Source organism: Struthio camelus, chromosome 3 (genome assembly GCF_040807025.1).
Source record: "Struthio camelus isolate bStrCam1 chromosome 3, bStrCam1.hap1, whole genome shotgun sequence".
Lineage (NCBI taxonomy): Eukaryota > Metazoa > Chordata > Aves > Struthioniformes > Struthionidae > Struthio > Struthio camelus.
Genome location: NC_090944.1, coordinates 69,192,619 through 69,211,864, shown reverse-complemented (window position 1 = coordinate 69,211,864; position 19,246 = coordinate 69,192,619). Strand labels below are relative to the sequence as shown.

The following is a 19,246-nucleotide window of genomic DNA, read 5'->3' as shown; positions in this document are numbered from 1 at the left end:
AAAATAAGAATTGGTGGTAAAATACAGGAGAAGATTCTTTAAAGTACTTATTACACATGAACAGCAGACACTTCTCCAAGAGAAATATCTTGTCCAATTTGAAGAGGCTGGTAAATTGCCATAAGCAATACGTGATATCAAGATCTCCCAGAGAAAAATAGTTTCCACTGTTACAAAATTAAAATTCAATCCTATATTCTCAGCTCTTGCAAAATTAACTATAGTGTAAAAATAAAGGACACTTTTCCCCTGGTTACAGTGGGCTAACTAGACTGTGTTTTGAACTGTTGTGTCTGTGCAGGAGCAGAACTAGCAATTTTCATTGACATTTTGGACTTTCAGTCTAAGCATAGGAAAATCCTTATGCTGTACCTCTTCAAGGCAATACCCAGCACAAAGAAGCTCAGACAAGCATGGGAAGGTGAAATCTGCCCCACAGATTCATGTAGATCGGAGGATCAAGCCAGTCCTTGGGTGAGGAGGAGGGACCTGTAGCTCTCTTGTTCTTAAGATCCTCCTTGTAACATGTCCCTTCTCATGACGTATGCCCTTAGGGAACAAGTCAGCCTTCAAAAAGGTTACAAGCTCCAGAAGCCTTTAACATTTCTAATAGCAATCAATAGCAACTTTAGTGACCGTTTACCCAATGAAACAGTAAGTGACTGATGTAGTTCATGCTGGCTCACATCCACTCAGTGGGCAGCTGCTCTGCCTGTTCCTCTAGTGGGGAACTATACTCAAAAGGACTGAAACCTTGCTTTCCAGTGTGGGAGGCAGATGGGAAGTGGGAGAGATGGGGGTCAACTCTCCTGTGCCAACCAGAGTAACTGTGCTAGGGACAGAGCAAGTAACTTCCCTGCTACAAGAAGGGGAAAAAGTGACCAATGTACTGACAGTCTCTGGTGGGTGGAATTTGTATAAATTATTATTTGACAGACTTTGTAAGCATCTCCCTTTCTAACCCGGGATGTCATTCATTAGGTCCTATGAGTCCAACAAGCCGACTCGCATGGATAGATTGTGACCCTAGGTGGCAATTCTGCTGGGACTTTTGCTTTTTAGGCCAAGCTAAGTGGCATTTCCTGTTACTGCCATCCAGTATTGTGGGCCTTTCTCCCACACTGGGATTCCATAAGCCAGAGGCAGATGACAGGATCATGCCAAGTTGTTCAGTTACAGCAAGTACAAAGAGCTTCAGGGAGGGAGAAGGGCCACAGCACGGCAGTTGCAAAAGTTACCGGCTTACCTGTAGGAGAGCATGAAATAAGAACTGTTTTGGAAAAGTCCCATGGCTGAGGCATGAAACTTGATAGGTCTGCCTTATATCCCACAAACTACTCACACCATAACATGTTTTAAGATGAATCATTTTGTTCAGAGCTCTGTATGCAACCCTTCATCTTGGTAGCTTTTTCAGCAGAACCATGAGAGAACGCACCTTCCCATCCAGCCCACCCTGACCTCTCTAGACCACACAAAGCATGTTTTTTGAGCAGCGTTAGGTCTTTATTTACTCCAGGCAAGGGCGCAGTTCTCTCCAGCCCCCAAAACACTACATCATTGGGGTTTTAGTGAAGCCAGCAATGGAGGCCTGGGAATTCGGAGGTGAGTTATTAAACAAGCACAATACCAATCTCATATTATGATGATGATAATGTGGTACCTTTTCCTTCCTTCTGACATCTCTTTCTTTGTACAATACATTTTCTGCTCTCGCTTGTAGCTGGGCAAGGATTGCCCCTTGCTGACGGATGTTGTACGATCTCTCTGACCCTTACTTCATTTCCTCTTTTGAAACCACAAGTTTTTCCTTTCTTTGTGCAAGGGCTCCATGGACTCCACTCACTAGCTTCGCAGTGCACTGCAATAAACATAGGATAAGCTGAGCCTGGCCAATATGGTTTTATACACACAATGCATATGGCACATTCATTTTATTCTACATCAGCCAAAAGGTGGCAAACATGAATGGAATTAATAAGGATATGCAGCAGTGAATTCAAAGAATTTGTCCTGCTTAGGATATATTGCACAAAATAATGTCAAATGATTGTTTCAGATGCTATTTCTTTCTATCTGTGCTGGTTTTGTAATTCCATTTCTGAAACAGAGCAACAACAGCAAAATTGTTTTCAAAGAAATCAGGTACTGGGACTTATTCTGAGGATGCCTTGGTTTTGTGGAGATACAGATCCTTCTAGCTTCAGTGAAATTAACTTTATTCATGTCTATGTGAAAGCAGAGTCAAGTCATTGTGTCAGGCTGCTGCAGCTGGTCTCAAAGGTATTGAATTTCCATGGAAATCAATAGAGTTATAAGGAACAAGTTGATGTCAAAAGGCATTACAATAAGACTCAAGTATGTTTGATGATCTGCTTCTTGGTATTCAGCTTAAACAGTGAAAGAGCCATCATCTGTAATGTGTACAAGATGTAAATCAGGAAAGCAGAGGAGATTTTGGGGTGGGGAGGAATGCAAGCTTGTCCAAAACGTACTGAGTTGCAGTTCCTAAGCCAGAATGATTTGAATGCAGGTCTCAAACTATTAGGAACTTAAGGGTGTGCAGATGGGCACTTGTCCTAGTAATACAGGCAAAACTGTGAGTAACATGTGAAGTTCAACAATACGCTCTTGATAAACTCTCCTGCTTTTGTGCCTTCTCCTTAGTCCCCTTCTCTTAATAAAAGGTAGTGCACATTTATATTTATTTTGTATTTACATGCCTGCTTAAGATTCTATACCTCCACAAAAGAGGGAAAAACTTCCAGAGACTCTGTAAGGAGGATTTCATAAGTTAACAGATTTTTCCAGCTCCAGAATTTACTTTCAATTTTTCAAAACCTGAGATATAATTGACCTTAGGCAATCTCTGAGCCTTCCTCCAGTGAATCGTCACATGGGTCATTTTACTTTTCATATTACACTGGAGTTCTCCTGTTAAAATAATTGGCCTTCACGTGCACAAAAAAGTTCTGTTTTTTTTCTGTAGCTTTAAATGGCTTTTCCTAGTTGAGACTGACTCATAGTTAAAGCAGCTAAGTCTAAAGCACTTGGAAACAGCCATCAGGAAATAGCCATCAAGAAACAAAAATGATCCTTTGAATTTCCTTCATAGATTAAAGTCTTTGCTTGAAAATAAAACTGTGAAAACCACCACTACCACCTGAACTAATAAATATTTCAGAAGGCAAATGCCAAACTACTGTAAATTATTTTTATTCCTGTATTGCTCCCCTTTCAAAACATGCTATGCCAAGGGAGAGTTATATGCATGAAACTGTGGAGGAGCAGATTTCCATCATGGCAAGACTGCGCCTAAGTGCTCCCTGGTTGCTGGTGGCTGAAGAGGTTACCGCTGCTACCGCAGTTCACAGCCCTCAGCCACCACAATTCATAGCCGGGGTACTAAAATAAGCTGAACCTTGCCGCAGTTTCAGCATATCCATGGCATGGGATGTGAGCTGCAGCAACTCAGAGGCAAATATTTCACTCGTCTGCTTTCAGCTGCAGGGGTGGCAGAGGGATGGAGCAGACAGTTAGGTGTGGTGACCTCCAAAATTGCCCTGGCGTGGATAATTGGAGTTTGTGAGTCAGAGGCTGAGGAGATACAAAAACAGTTCTCTTCTCTGCACCCAGTGAGTCACAGGATCAATGCTGCCAATCTCATTCTTTCATTTTGAGTGCCACACTGTGTGATATTTTATTTTAATCTTCAGTTTCTGGAGTCAGGTGAGTATGAAGAAAAAATTTCAGTTTTCCTTTTTGTTTATTTCTTACTGCTTTAAAGTTTCTAGCCTTCACCTTTGCAAAGATAAGCCTCAAAATGTTGACACACATGCTCTGAAGGTTCAGATAGTACAAGGTTACAACAAAGCAGTTAATATTTTAATCTTTAAACTAAATTTGGGGCCTGACTCAGGATTTTGGAACCTTTGATGTTAGCAGGACTGCCTAAAACCTAACAGGGCAAGTAAGAGATGTATGCTATTGCTGCATCAGGGTAGACCAAACACGCAAGATGAAACAGGCTGTATTTCCTGAGTCAGGAGGAAATAGTCAGTGCTCTTAGCACTAAGACCGTATTTATGGGGCACAATAGAGCTTGCCTTTTGTGGATGGCAGACTTAGGAAATAAGATGCCTTGAGTCCATTGTGCTGGGGAATGCATCTTGTGAAGCAGAGCGCTTCCAGAGCAAATTTAAGTTTTATTTTCCTAATATCTTAATTGTTCTTGCAACTCGTGCTCTGACTAGATCCCCCATTCCATGTGAGAAAATCGGGCAGGGCTGGGTCATTGCCCAGGGGACCAGACTTACCAATGCTGGTGCACTCCATTGTGTGATTGTTGGCTTCCAAACCATCAGGGCACTTTTCAAGGCACTTTCCACTGTGTAAGTAAAACCCACTTTTACACTTTGTGCAGAAGTTTCTGGTGAAGCAGGTATCACAGTCAGCTTTGCACTCTGAAATGGAAACAGTGAACAGAGACATCAATTTTTTTTTTTTTTTTGCCGTGAAACACCATGGGCTCTCTCACATACGCTAAAGGTCAAGTTAAAATCACTTCACGCTACTCTAGCAATGTAAAACAACCGTCAAGGGAAGCAAATTATATTTAAATCTTCTTTATGGCCTCTTCACTCAATGAGGGCAGCAACTAGTGGCCCTAGTATGAGTGAGAATCCTCATCCAGGATAAACAGAAATATTTCAGAAATCACAACTTTCTTAAAATTGTTTTGCATCAACATCTTTTTGTTTCCTCTTTTTCAATAGTTCCCTCATGCTCCGTCCTTTAGATTATTACCCACATAGGCATAAACAGTATATTTCCCAGTTCTCAGATAGTTTTAAAGGAGGTAAATAAAAACTTGTATATGACAAAATTCATGTTTCATATGCGAGGCCACACACTGCTAAAAAGTGAACAAACGCTTTACAGTGTGAAATTACTCTGTAGGACTTTAATCTGGGGTCCATTCACTATAGAACTTTTATTACCAGATAAAAACTGTGAAAGTGGCTTGGCTATCACTCTTACATTTTCATATCACCTATGGGGTTAAAAACAAAGCATTATACAACAACTCAAAAAGGAGTGGGGAGGATATCACAGTCTTTTCTAGTTTGTTTATGATGAAAAATACATAAGGGAGGCAAAATGTTGCCCAAACGATAAAGAATAGGGTTGCGTTCTGTATCTCCCAGCCCAAAGCAATAAGAATCCATAATTTCCCCCAAGTCAGGCTGAAACCCTGTCAGGTGGTAAAGGCATTTATAGGACTACACTGAGTGTGAGACACAGCTATAAAGAGACCAGGGCAAAGAGTCTGCAAACCACATCTCCAACGAGTGCCATCTTCTCTCCTTGTCACGGGAGACGGGCGGGGAAATGCCAGTGAGCTTAAACTGCTCCAGTCAGACAGATTCAATGGCCCTCAACCTCCGTTCTTCGGAGCTGCCATCGGTCCGTCCTGCTGCTCCAGCCACAGGAGTGTGGTGTTGCCCGCTCACTTCACTTTTGCATGAGGATGTAGAGGAGACCATCTCCCAGGTCCTGGGCTGGTCGTTCTTGCAGAGCCAGAATCCCCGAGCTTCTGTAGTTTTGTGTGATTGTTCACGTTCACTTCTTGTTTAGGTTAATATTTATTGTACTGGTATAAAAGAACTGAACAAATAAAGACTCGGCCTGTCCGGCTGCTAATCTGTTGACTTGACTCCTAAGGACTCACAGCATTCAAAAGAGAACAAATATTTCCATGCGTTCCCCCTTTTCCCAGCACTTACTTGCACACTTATTAATGTCAGGATACCGTGTCCCATAATATCCACTTGGACATGAGGAAAGACATACTCCGATCTGTTTCATGCCAATCCTCTCCAGAACAAAAAAGAGTCTGGGTTTACACGACAGGCATCCGTTGTAGTCAGAACATGTAGCACACCCTCCTTGGCAACCCTGGCTCACATTAGGATGCACTGAGAAGACAAGCATTAACAAAAAAGAAGGGGAAGAGAACAAGATATTAGACAAGCCCACGGAACAATAATTCCTCTGTACTTGGGAGGGTAGACCACCCTCATCTCTGACAGCTCTTAAAGATTGCGTCCTTTTTTCTTGTGTCTCTCACTACCTGACATTTCATTTCAGTCATCTTTTCAGCTGCACAGAAATGAGAAGTTCAGCTGATGTGCTCACATCTTGCAGAAACAGCTAAGAGCAAATTATATTTCAAATTGATTTCATGGAACAGCAGCATCCTGGAGAATGATTATTTTTCCTTTAGTTTAGTCCAGTAGCTTTGCTGCCACTTCTGTGCACTTGACTCAGGAGATAAATGCATGCTCATTTGTCATTGCCTTTTCCAGCTGGATTATTAAAAAACAGTCTAGTATATAATTTCCTTCATTGACTGAATATCATTTGATTGAGTTCTGCTGTGCAGAACATGTCCTTGTTAGATCTGATACTAATTTGCCTTAATAAAAAGACACGGGAGAGCCATCCCTCTCACCCTCCTTCTTTCCCTGGAATGTTCTTTCTGGCATGTTTTTAATCTCTAACAATTACAACCTGATGTTCAGACTTAACTGTGGCATTTACCCTGCTCCAATCCCAGCATGGAGCATAGGTAGGATTATACTTGCCTTTCAGCTGCATCGTTCTAATTCTTCAGACAACAAAAGGAAAACTTATTACATCCACTGCTTAAGAGTATTCGAATCTTATAGTATTTTGGGGGCTGAGGGTAGCAGAAAAGAGGCAACTATTGCAGAGTACCTTTTCAGTAGCAGACATTAATCAGTGAATACAGAGTGGTACAGAGTAATATTTTGCATCTTTCACTGTTTTAGAAGTTCTTACCTACTTTTAATTCCTTCCTGGTTGCATTCTTAAATAGGGGTTGGATCTGAAAAATAATTAAGCATCAAGTAGCTCCTGTCCCCAAAAATCTGGCCTCATTTTGTATGGAATATCCACGCATTTTTGTAAGTTTCAGCTTTCATCTCTCAACCTGAAACGTGGTCCTATTCTGTAGGCAAAAGAAATCCAGCTCTCATTTACGTTTGTAAATCCTATTGTCTTCCTATTCTGCCTTCTCCCTGGACAAGTGAAATTTTTTTTAAGTGTGGCTTGTGCCATACTGTCACTGCCTATTTTAGTGTTTTGATTTTTTTTTCTATCTACAAACACTACTAAATACTTCACATACATACATAATGAACTTTCTTTTGTCAGCACCTCTCTGTGGATCCCTTGGAGGTAACCTAGAAGTCCCCGTGAATCTGTGGCTTACAAGCTGAAAAACACCACTCTGGTAGTGGGAGATATCTGGATCTCTTCCTGCTAGCTGAGAGGAGTTTGCCAGGTGACAGAGAAGTTCAGGAATACTTCTGAACTTTGTTCAATTACAGTTTTGGCAGAAAAGTCATGGCCCAGGAAAGGGAAAAGAACTGAACACTCCTCTCTTCTCTGAAGCTGCACCTACCTCTTATGACAGCTATTATAGATGATCAGTCCCACAGTCTGAGAAATCTCAAGTGGAGTTCAAATTCACTTTTCCCCTTTCATTAACAGAGTGAGGAATCAGGGTTATTTCTCTCAATAGAGCTGAATAGGTAGGAAAAAGAGCAAACTTTGGCCCTGCTCTCATTTCGGTGAGAATATAAAAACCCGATTCTCTTTCCCCGCTAAGGCACTGACTTTTCAGAACAATCATGAGGAAAGTGTTTTTGCCACTAAGACACACCACTGCTATAAGAATAAGCTGCATTTCTGCATAGCTAGAAGTTGCAACCTAGAATCAGTTGTTGAAGTAGTTTTTGCTAGACTCTCAAAGTACTGAGTACCCAAAAAGTACAGAACGCTTTTTCCCAGAAGATTCCAGAGAAATAGAATATATTGCTTTTGAAATTAAAAGCCTGAAAAATTTGCTTTCTTTTTAAAGAAGTAAATGAAAGTGTCCTTGCCTCCCTCTTCCCTGTACTGTGGCTCTTGCACGAGGCTGCTTTCAAAGACAGGCGCAACAACGTGGTCTAGCTGACATTATTTAAAAACTATCCATGACTTTCCTTCATTAAGTCTGACACAGGGAAGAAAAAGCAGCTGAAGTACAAAATATTTGTCATCAAAGCTGCTATATAAAGTAGAGATGATCACTTTTGACAGGAAACATATTATGTGTGAACACCTGTGACAGATCATTATGAATAGATTCTCTTGACAGAGAAAACATTATGTGCAACTACTCAGAGGTCAAACTTTGTGTGTGAGCCCTTGAGACAGGGAATATTTTATTACCAAGAGAAGATAATTTCTCTATAGTTAAAAGCCATTGTATGGCCAATTTCCAGCTCCTCTTATCTCCAGAAGTATTAAATATAAAATAAAATATACTTCTAGCCATCTTCTTAATTTCTTTCTTATTTCTTGCACCCCAAATAGACATCATACAAATAATATGACAAAAAAGAAAACATGCAGTCACAAATGAAGAATCATATTGTTATTGTATAGCAAATAGTAATTTAAAATATGCAAGTCAAGTTCCATTCAAAGGTTGATTTCATGCCATGTTATAAGTCTACATTTGAAGTAAGACAAGATCAGTTGCTTGGAAATGCGGAGAGCAGAAGTCCTACTGAAAAGTCAGTATTGACATTTTAAATCAAGAACATTTTCTATCATAAAGGCCGTTAAAGGTATCCTTTTTTGGATTTTTTTTTTTCTACTGTGCCTGACATTTTTCTGAGCCATGTATCTGTACAATGAAACTGTGTTTCATTATGGTTATTTTGAATGCTAGGGAGGCCATTATTCTGGGTCAAGCAGGAAGCAAAGCAGGGACTGCTGACCGCTTCAAATATTGATATTGTTTGAAAACTCAGCACTAGGTTTGGTCATTGAACCTGAGAGAAATGAAATGGTGGAAGGAAAATATCTGTGTACAGAAAATGAGTTGGCTCCCTCTTGCAGCTTTCTCCCTCTCCGGTTCAGGTTCAGGCATGGGTCATTCGCTTACCTGTTCCCACAAGGTAGAAAGCTGTGCAGGGCCAACCCTGCCACAGAGGCCTAGTAGCGTCAAGTGGTTTGGAGAAGGAAATGGGACAAATTTAGTCACTGAAATACATTTCTCCCATGTGGAGAAAACTAATCGCTGTTGCTTATAGAACTGGCCCAAACCATTTCTCTCCTGGTGCAGCAAGGAAAATGGATTAGCTGACAGAGCAGCAAAGAGAAGAGAATATGGGGACAATGCCCTCAGCGCTGGGCTAAGAGTCAGGCTGCTTCTTGCTGCTTCCTTCTGTGACCCAGTGTGTCTCTTTACACAGTTGTTGAGCATGCCCATCTTATCCTTTCCTACAGGCCTAATACTTAGAGCTGTGCCTCCAAAAAGGAGACCTGAGTTCCCTACATGTTAGCAGAACAAGGAACTCATTCCCGTGTGTGCGCTCTATCCACCCTGCAGAAGTGCATGCCCTCTTGGCCATGTTTTTGAAGGAGAATGGACAATGATGTTGTTCTTTGTCCTGAGCTTGGTACTCTTGAGAAGGTCCCTGTTGGGAAGGCCTCCAGAAGGCTAATTCCTAGGAGCTCCAGTGTGTGAGTCCTGAGAAAGATTCATGCTAAGAAACTTGCTACCAAAACTGGAAAAGATGGCACCTTTGAGCATGTGGGCATGCAGAACTTCAGACATCTATCTGCACAATAGCTACACCAGGAGAGATGTTATGTACCTATAGGCCCAAGCACTTCAGCAATTGCACACCATGACCACGAGGCAACAGGCAGAAATTTTAACCCTTTCCCCCCATATCACATTGAGGGAGCTGAGAGCATTTAAGTGATGAACCACAAGAAGCTACGAACATAACCCTCATCTGGTAAAAGCCAGCCTCAGTACACCTGACATAAGTATAGCTTAAAATTTCTTTACTTATTTAGGTCAACAGCAGAAATAGGCAAGTAATGTATATTCGCTTTTAGAAATGCTTTGAAGTCCTCAGGTGAAAAAGTGCTAGGAGAGCACAGACCACTTCTGTTGACCACAACTTTTAGATGTGGTAACCAAGGCAGAGGGAGATCCAATGTCTTAGCAGAAGGACAGGCACTGTGGTCTAGTGGGTTAGGCACTGGCTGCAGAACCAGGAGGTCTGAGTTTTAGCATTGCAAAGAGGTTCAAGAAATGTTCTCTTTTGTAATCACTTGGCCCTTGGGGCAATCTACTGCATTCTAAAGACAAAACAAAATAAAATGAAATACAAAAATTCTCCATGACTTTCAGAACTAACTTTATGCTCTAGAATGAAAGGATTCTAGGACCAGGCTATTATGAGCAGTTATAGATGACCCTACCAGCAGCAAGGGCAATCTGTCGTCTTCTCTTCACACACTCTTTGAACACAATGAAGTCCTACACTCTCAAGGATGGAAAATACAAGAAAGCAATGGGCAAAGCAAATGGTGGAAGGACAAAGACTCACGGACAAGTTCTTCTTCCTTTCTTACATAAGCATAACCCAACCCTACTGACTTAAATCAGGTACAAAAGTGCGCATGCACATGCTCTTGGCTGCATTTAGATTGAGAATCCATCTCTCTCTTTCATTTTATAAAACCTAAAAACTGGACATCAGAGAAGATACTAATCTTGAACTAGTCTCCTCCCCTCTCTGGCTTTAAACCCTTTTTGCCTTCAAGACCTTTTTTGTGCATGCTGTTTGTACAGATATTGGTTTTAAGTCTCATTAGCAAATGAAATCTCTGGGAATTTTCCTTTTCTCAGAACATTTTTCGAAGCCTTGCTATGGAAACAATGAGTTGTGATCCTGCTGTTAAAAAATAGAAAGTTAAGAACAAGGAGTTGAATTTAAATCTGAACTTTCAAAGCCAAAATGATAGGAGATTTTGATGACATGCAGCAAATAAATTCTGAAACCTTGGGCACTGAAATTTTGCTCTCAGTTTTACTTCATTGTAAATATATGAGATCAAAAAAAGAAGAAGAAGAGGAGTCCAGGTGGGATGACATTCTTACAGCCAGGGGGAAAGCTCAGAGTAAAAGAACTTAGTATTCTTTTCCCACTTGCTGCAGCTGAGGTGCGTTGTCTCAGCTGAAGAAGATCATTAATCTTCAACCACAGGATGTCCATTTAGAGGCTCGCCCTTGAAGTGGATGTGCTAGACAAATGAAATCCATCCCTGCTAGAGATCTGCTGTCACTCTTGGTTTCTCAGACTTGTGAGTTCTCACAGGAAATATTTTCACAGCAGAGTTACTTTGGAATTTAACCTCTCTTGGGTGGACTGTTCTGTGCTGTAAGATCCAAGCCCTGTCTCTGCTTTACCGAAGAAACTGCATCCACATTGGTACTAGCCCATGTGATGGAGGAGATTTGTGATGGGATGTCCCATGGTTTCTAATGTCACTTTACCACTCAATGAATTAATTGGCTGCTTTTTCTCTCTCTTGCCTACTGCAAAGCATCTGCCTGTGGCAGTAGCTTGAAAACAATACTTCCTGTAAAGAAGAGTTACTCTTAATCATACGGACCATCCTTTAGGCAAAAGCAAATAACATTTGGCAGTGAGCTCTTCTAATGAGAAAGTCATTAAGGAATTTAGTTTGCAAACCACAGCTTATTTCCTCATACTCTTTCTTGGACAACATTTCTCTGTGTGGAAATGCATTTAAAAATGGAACAGATAATTGTGGGACTAAAGCACTGAACCTATGTGTAGGCACCCAGTGCATAACAAGGAAAAAGACAAGAAAGTGCAGCCCAGGAATAGTGGGACAGGACTGGAAGAGTAAGTACACATGGGTTTGATTAGTTTGTATTATCACTGCTAAATAGATTGCCAGCTTGGGCTGAGATGAAACCTGAGTTCAGTCTTACAGGCTAAGCTATGCTTGATAGCTTGGCCTTAAATCACCCACAGGGAGGCAGGAGGTTTGATGTGTTGTGATGGGGTAGCAGCTGGGCTCTGCAGGGAAGACAGATCCATACACAGCAAATGCTACATTTCATTGGCTATAAGTTTTCTGGGATATAACACAACCAGTCATGATATTTGAGGAATGTGGAATCTCCATCCAGCCTTCACTGGATTTACACTAAACGAGGAGGCCTTTGAAAGGAAAGACAGCTGCAAAAGGAACAAATCAGAAAATCAATCTAAAAATCAAATGTTAACAGTATAATGTCTCCTCTTCTTCCTTGCGATTCACTAATACTTTTAAGATTTCTTTCTAAGAGGAAGGGATCTCTTCCAGAGATTTCTTTTACTTCAATTTTACTTCAGAGTATTGTTGCCTTCCGTGGTACAAACGTATAACAAAGAAGATTCTCAAGTGTCCTGTGTTTTGAAGGAAAAAGATCCCAGAAGTACTGAATAAAATTTCCTCAAACATCTGCCTGGCTTGAGGAATATTTTCTTCCTCAAGAGACACTTCCCATCTAAGGAAAAAGAAACCAACCTGTTTTGTTCACCAGGTGTCAACACTTGTGAAGAGCAGCAGAAATATGAATATGGAACTGTCCTACAGTCTTTGGGAGTATCCATAACCGTTTTGTAGTGGTATCTACAAGCAAGGAGGCCCATCACAAATGGCCAAGATCTCTTTGGGGGATGCCTCAGCATATTAAACACATGTCTGGCAAAGTGATCCTGATAATTAAGTATACTGGCTGCCAGAACACATTCCCCCTGAATTTGGGTAGAAGGAGCATCAACAGACTGAAAAATCTCACCAGGGGTGCAGAGTTTAATGCAGTCTCCTAGCATCTTCAGCACAACAGAGATCAGCCACAGTAACCACAAATGGCTCCTTCTCATTCCAGAGAGTTTTGTAAATAAGCTGAAAAATTCCTTTCATGGAGAGAAAAGGGAAATCGATTTTTTCTCCCCCCATGTTACTATAGGGTAGCACCAAAGTTCAGGGGTCTAGAAAGATTAGCCAGTATAGAGACCGAAGAAGATTCCTGAGGCAAGTTACATTAACCAACCTTACGACTGGGGGTAATGCTAAGACCTGCTAACGTAATACCTTTTCACACTAAATTCTAAATCCTATAAGCAATCATGGCTCATACATTTAGAGATGACTGTAGTTGTTTCCAGGAGCCCAGCCTTCAAGACTACACATTATGAATCTTCTTTAAGAATGAGAAACTGAGTTACAATATTATCTAGATAAGCTGACCTGTGATAGAAGGGGATGTGTGAGATCTATAAAGGATAGTAATAAGAGACAGCTAATAGTTGTACAACCAATGTGTCATGACACTTGCCAGATTCAGCTACTTGCAAAGAAAGCATCTGTACTGAGATGAAAAAAAGGAGGAGAAATGTGAGTTTTGGAAAGAGATTATATTTAGTGTATATTTAGACAGCATTTTAATAGTCTAATCCTGGAAGATGTCACCATGAAGATCCTCAGTTGATTTTTTACTGTTCTTATGTGCACAAAACCTTAAAAACAAAGTTGCTATATGTCAGCACGACCCTGTCTGTACCCTACAAAAGACGCATACTTTAATCAAGTAAAAATCATATCCATAGATTGTGTATGCTCATTCTCAGAAATATACGGTCATATTTTCTGTTTGATACTGAAGTTCCGGCTAATGTTAGCGTGTTTCTAAGAAAGATCACAGAATCACAGAATCGTTTAGGTTGGAAGGGACCTCTGGAGATCACCTAGTCCAACCTCCCTGCTCAAGCAGGGATCATTGATCCTAGGTGTAATGGTGGCAACAGAATCTATCCCCCTCATTTACTTTTCCTGTTTTGTTACTTTACCATACTGGAGACTTTTTTGTTGTGTATTGCACAGATGCTCATGTACTTCCAAGCTGTATAAGGATCACTCAGCTCATACTGTCAACATTACACAACTACAGTAGCATTTGCAAGTTTCCCGTTTCCCACAGGGTCTTTTGAGACCAGCATTTTTCTCTCAAAGTTTTGTTTCAGAAACCACAGAAAGAACAGCAGGATGTAACAGATTTTACTTTCCATGCTGGGGACTAGGGAGAAGGGTTTAGACAGCAAAAGCCTGTAATCCCATGTTAAAGTTATGATTTTCTACTACCATGTTTACAGCATTAAAAAATTAATAAGCCAGACAGCAAGCCAGCCCACTGCCTTGGCTTTACTCAGAAGATGTGCCTTTGGTCAATTACTAAATATCCTCTCAATGTTGTATATTTTTCTAAATGGCATTGATTGAAGTTTGCACTGAATGAAATAATTTTTTCTGTGTAATAGCTAAAATCATACCATACTGAAAATAACGGAAAGCCCCAAAGTATATTGTTTTCAGTGGAATTATTCTGGAGTGAGGCCTGCAAACATTGAATCAGAGCCTGTCTCTTTAAATTCAAGTCCCACATCAAGATTTGAACCCTGACCATAAATACTAAGAAGTATCATACTGCTGAAAGTTCTCTGAAAATTAGATTTCTACAATTTGTCAGAAGGACAAACTCTAATCTTGATTTTTTTCTGGAGGAAAAAGGATAAATTCTCCAGGCTGATGTGATAATCCATCTGTCAGTGAAACAGGATACTGTCCAAGGTTCCACATTTAAATTAATGATAAAAATACTTGGTATATTGATTTTTTCTCTGCTGTAGCACTGTATAGTGATACATATGCTATCAACATTCAGCAAACAATGACCCAAGTATGTTCACCTTTTCCTCATGCTACTGGGATTTGACCAAGTTTAAAAAAACGTCAAAGGCTTTTGAGTGCAAAGCATGAATAGTACGATATGAAGTCAAATTCAGCTCTGAAGGAAAACAGACAACAGAGTCCACCACCAGTCAACTCAAACTCACTAACTCACTGAAGTCCTGGACTACTGAAGTCAGTGTCAAAACACCTATTAATATAAGGGGGTGAGCATTTCACGGATTTGTTAATCAACTGTAGGGTAGCCCATGGTTTGGAGCATGGTTATCTGATTTTTAAAGGGTCATGTGATTAGATATCCTGTTTTGTTTGGCATTAAGTTGTAGGATGGATGAGATTTAACTAGGTGTCTAATTCCTGTGGAACTGAGTTAGTTCAACAGCTCAGAGTGTCTGGCTCTTCTTGTGAAGTAAATATGAATGGCACGTAGTTAGGGCTCCTTTCCTCACCCTTTATGCATTCTCCCCTCCCTTTGAAGTCTGAGCCTTTCCCTCCCAAATGCCTTCACTGCCTCAAACACTGATCCACATGAAAGAAATTTAGCACTCACATCAAGCATCATTCACATCCCTAATACCATAATACATCTAACATCACTGCATTGATACATAACAGGCAGTTTACGTCACGCTAAGACCATACTAGGAAGTATTTGGGCTGAATTATTGGGGTGCTGGTGATGAAATTAAAGCTACAGTCCATTTTATGCTTAGCCAGGGATACAATTCGTTTTTTGCAGCTAATTTGAGCATACCATCATTTCTCCAAGGATTTGTGAGCCAGTCTGCTCAATTAGTTGCAAGGTAAAATGAATTAAAACTGCTTGTTTAAAAAAAGAAAAAGTAGCTCTGTAAAAGTATACTCTTTAACCCAAAAACAATTGATAGTATAATGCTGACCCACCAAACTTTCTAGATAGTTAAAAATATTTGAAAACTTATGCATGGGCTCTATCTGAAAATATAAATTGCACTACATCATTGTTAATGAGTGTTACCTCTAATCATTACAGAGGACGTAGGCAAGATCAGGTGAGCAGTGCAAGTAAATCTTAAGCGGGGCTGCTGTGACCTCAGAGGTCAACAAGCCAATGAATGACAGTGTCTCCTTTGAGGCTAATTTGCATGCAGCGATTTTATTGGATGCAGTTGGTGATGTGAAGGACTATGGGTCCTTGTCACAGTATGGTATTGTGACTGCTGTGACACCTCCAATACTGCTGTGGCAGCTCAAGCCTGAGTCAGCTCCCTCCTGCCTACTGCTCCTTCGAAGAAGCCCCTGGATCAATAACCTCAGCTGCAAATTATAGCTGAAAGCAGCCATTCTAGTTCCACTTCTCGATGATGCCTTGGAGATGATGGGTAGCAACTGTGAGTTCAGTTTAGCTGGTCAAAGGACTCCAAATATTTTGCTCTCTCTGATGTCTGTCCATAAGGATTAACTGTATAGCAGATGATGGGCATTTTTTCACAAGGATTTTTCAAAGCTGGGATTTGTTTAAAAGTACCGTAAGAAGCAAAAGTTATGACATATTCCATAAAGGATTAAAAGATAAGCTATTTTGTTCTCTTGGAACTATTTGGTTTTAGTTTAGTCTTTTAGATCATTTATATTACATAAATGGAATACCAAAATGAAGCAGTCAAGATGACAAAATAATTCAGAGTGAAATTTCAAAAAAGGTCAGTTAAATAATATGTTAGAGATTATTTCAGTATTGTGAAAAATATTTCTCTTTTTTCTTCTGAATCAAAATCCTGTCAAAGTTTTTTGTACCAAATATTTCTATTCTTACAGAGTGACACATTCTAATGGAATTCTGTTCTGCTATGGTTCTCCAAGTGGCTTTAATTTGGAATAATGATAATAACTTATAGGTGATATATTCTGTTTACAAAATATAGCAGAAGGTGGAATGATCAGATATAACATTTTAAAGAGAAAGGAAATTCTAAAGTAAAAAAGAATTAGACTAAGGCTATCTATTGACAATACTAGGTAAAAAAACATTAATGAAGTATATTGTAATTATGTAGTTATATATAAAACTAAGAATTGAATATATACAAAATCTAGGGTTAATATTATGGGTCTTGTAAAACATTTTACAGTAAGAGTAAAGTTAAGATGCAACCTTGCAAAGCTAAGGTTTTTGAAATCACTTTAATGTTTTCCTAAAATGGAAAAAAGTATGAAAAACCTTATTTGTCTTTAAAATCAGTTTAACCTAAATTGAAGACAAAAATATTTTGAAAGGTTGATGACTGATGGTTAGCATATGAATCTTTTATGGATGACTTTTTTGATATAGTATTTAATATTAATGATAACACATCAAATAAGATCTCAGACACTTTTCATGTACGATTGAGCGAGTGGTCTTAAAAATCACTTTTACTAGAGTATTTGCCAAGAACAACTGTAAGCGTCACTTAATTTAGCTGAATAACAGTAGCGTCATGATAAGATGTGTTTAACCTTACGCTGCACAGGTAAATATGGATTTATGGAGCCCTTCTTTCTACCCGACACATGTCACAATGAAGTGATCCATTTACTGTTTCATGGCCTGAGATAGCTGCTTTTTTTTCTGGTGTTGGATCCCTTAAGCCAGCTTGCAAAATATACTTGGCACTTTACAACAGCACTCCATTGAAGAAGATTTTTCTAATAGCTATAGTATTGAAGATGACATTTTTTGTCGTGCTGTACAATAATTAAGATGATAGAGAATAAATGATAGAAATAGAATCTGTTACTGCAAGTAGAGCCATATCTAATATAAATTATATCAGCAATTAGTTAGGCTTCGGCGAAAACCAAACATCCTCCAGATATTAGAAAAACATGAAATCATAGCAGCTATTTTTAAAGCATCCAATGTGACGAATATTTGGCAGCTCTACTGGTGGCTAGTGGCTTGCGGCACCACATTGGGCTGCCATGGGACGGGGCTTGGATGTGAAATAACTGCAACACCACCACTCCAGATGCTAGGCTGCTGCAGCGAAATTGTGATAGAAAGTGACACATTTGAATGCCAAAAAGGAAGAAGTGAAAGGAAAGGTTGAACTATGCCCTGGTACGAAAACATCCCTCTTGCCTGGCTTCTTGGAGCTGCATAGAGCAAGTCATGCAACTTACTCTCAGAGAGTGGTAGCAGTTCCTTGCAACTGCATTCCAACACCAAAAGCAAGCAGATTTGCAGGAGTAGGTGATTCTTTCCCAAAGTAGAGTGATGGACCAAGTTAATGACCTGTAATCTATAGACCATACGGGGGTCTGCATAATGTTAGAAAACGGAAAAAGTGATTGCAATGGTATCAGGCTCCCCCACTCCCCCAAGCAAATATGTACACATTCCAATAGATATAAGAGAGCAAACAGACAGTATGGAAGAAAACAGAAGTGGTAGGTGAACTTTCAACTTTTAGCTAATTTCTTTCCCTGTATTTGAAAACTTTTTTTAGCAGTACCACAGACCTGTGCATTCTTTTTGGTGAAAGCTGGGAGCTCTTAGATTTGAAAGCTGGTGAATTTGCCTGCTTATGGTCCCTTCCAGCAACATTTTGTTTTCTACCACTGCAAAGTTAAAAGTATTAGCACCAGCATTTTCAAACTGGAGCCTCTGGTGAGACAACTAGTCCCTCACTTGATTCCTAAATAAATAACCTGATTTTCAGAGGGCCTGTGGAAGATGCAAATGGTTGGAGGTCTGAAAATGCAGCTATTTATTTAGGAGACTAATCAAAGGATTGTTGATTCACTTACAGAGCCAAACTTAAAAGTTTTGGCCTTGTCATCTTTGGGCTTCAATTTCTTCAGCTGCAAAAGAGAAATGATACTTATCTCATAGCAGTGTTGAGGTGTCTAATTCATGGATGTTTACAATATGTTCTCAGTTTTGGCTGAAGTTTCTGGCTTCTTATTTTGCACACGCAAGCCTTCTTATGTGATTCTCGGCACTACGCTCAACCTTGCTTTATACGGGATTCTCTCATATACCTCGGATTATTATGAACACAACCTCTGAATCATGAGTGGAAGTATGGTAACAATTTATTCTAGTCACTTCTACATTTCCATGCACAGATTTCAAAGGTGGATTGAGGCAAGTTGAAAAGACAGTTCTTTTAATGTTCTGATTTCTGCTCTGTGACTGAAGAGATTAGATTATTGGAAAACATGCTATTAGCACTGGCTTGTGGCCAAAGGGTCTGCTATGCATTCTGCAAGGGGTGCTGTACTTGCTGTAAATTAAGGAAAAGAGCTGCATAAGCTACTCCAGCAAGGAATGTTCCCTTTGGGAATTGTCCGCAGCAAACTAGAAATGTGGTTGGTGAGTAAAGAGCAACAGGGAAAATAACAAAAAGGGTCAGAAATTTCAGGGAAATAAAAGGCTCTTTTTATTCTCTATACTGAGCACAAAGTTAACAAGCTTTAATGTTTGTTGGTCCCTTTTATGCTACTTTCTGCACACGCAGACCCAATTAAAAAAAGCCCAAACAATTACCATCTAAGCCCTCGCTGAAATTTCTCCCCA

The 19,246-nt window shown here is 39.9% G+C and overlaps 1 protein-coding gene across 1 annotated transcript in view; it reads right to left on the bottom strand.

Moving 5' to 3' along the window:
* Positions 1-19,246, bottom strand: part of RSPO3 (R-spondin 3) — a 64,788-nt gene that overhangs the window by 22,232 nt on the left and 23,310 nt on the right. The window contains exons 2-4 of the mRNA XM_009682867.2: positions 5,787-5,978; positions 4,317-4,463; positions 1,664-1,861 (exon numbers count right to left, since the gene is read on the bottom strand). Coding sequence (XP_009681162.1) covers positions 1,664-1,861; positions 4,317-4,463; positions 5,787-5,978 — 537 coding nt within the window. The remainder of the gene's footprint in view (positions 1-1,663; positions 1,862-4,316; positions 4,464-5,786; positions 5,979-19,246) is intronic.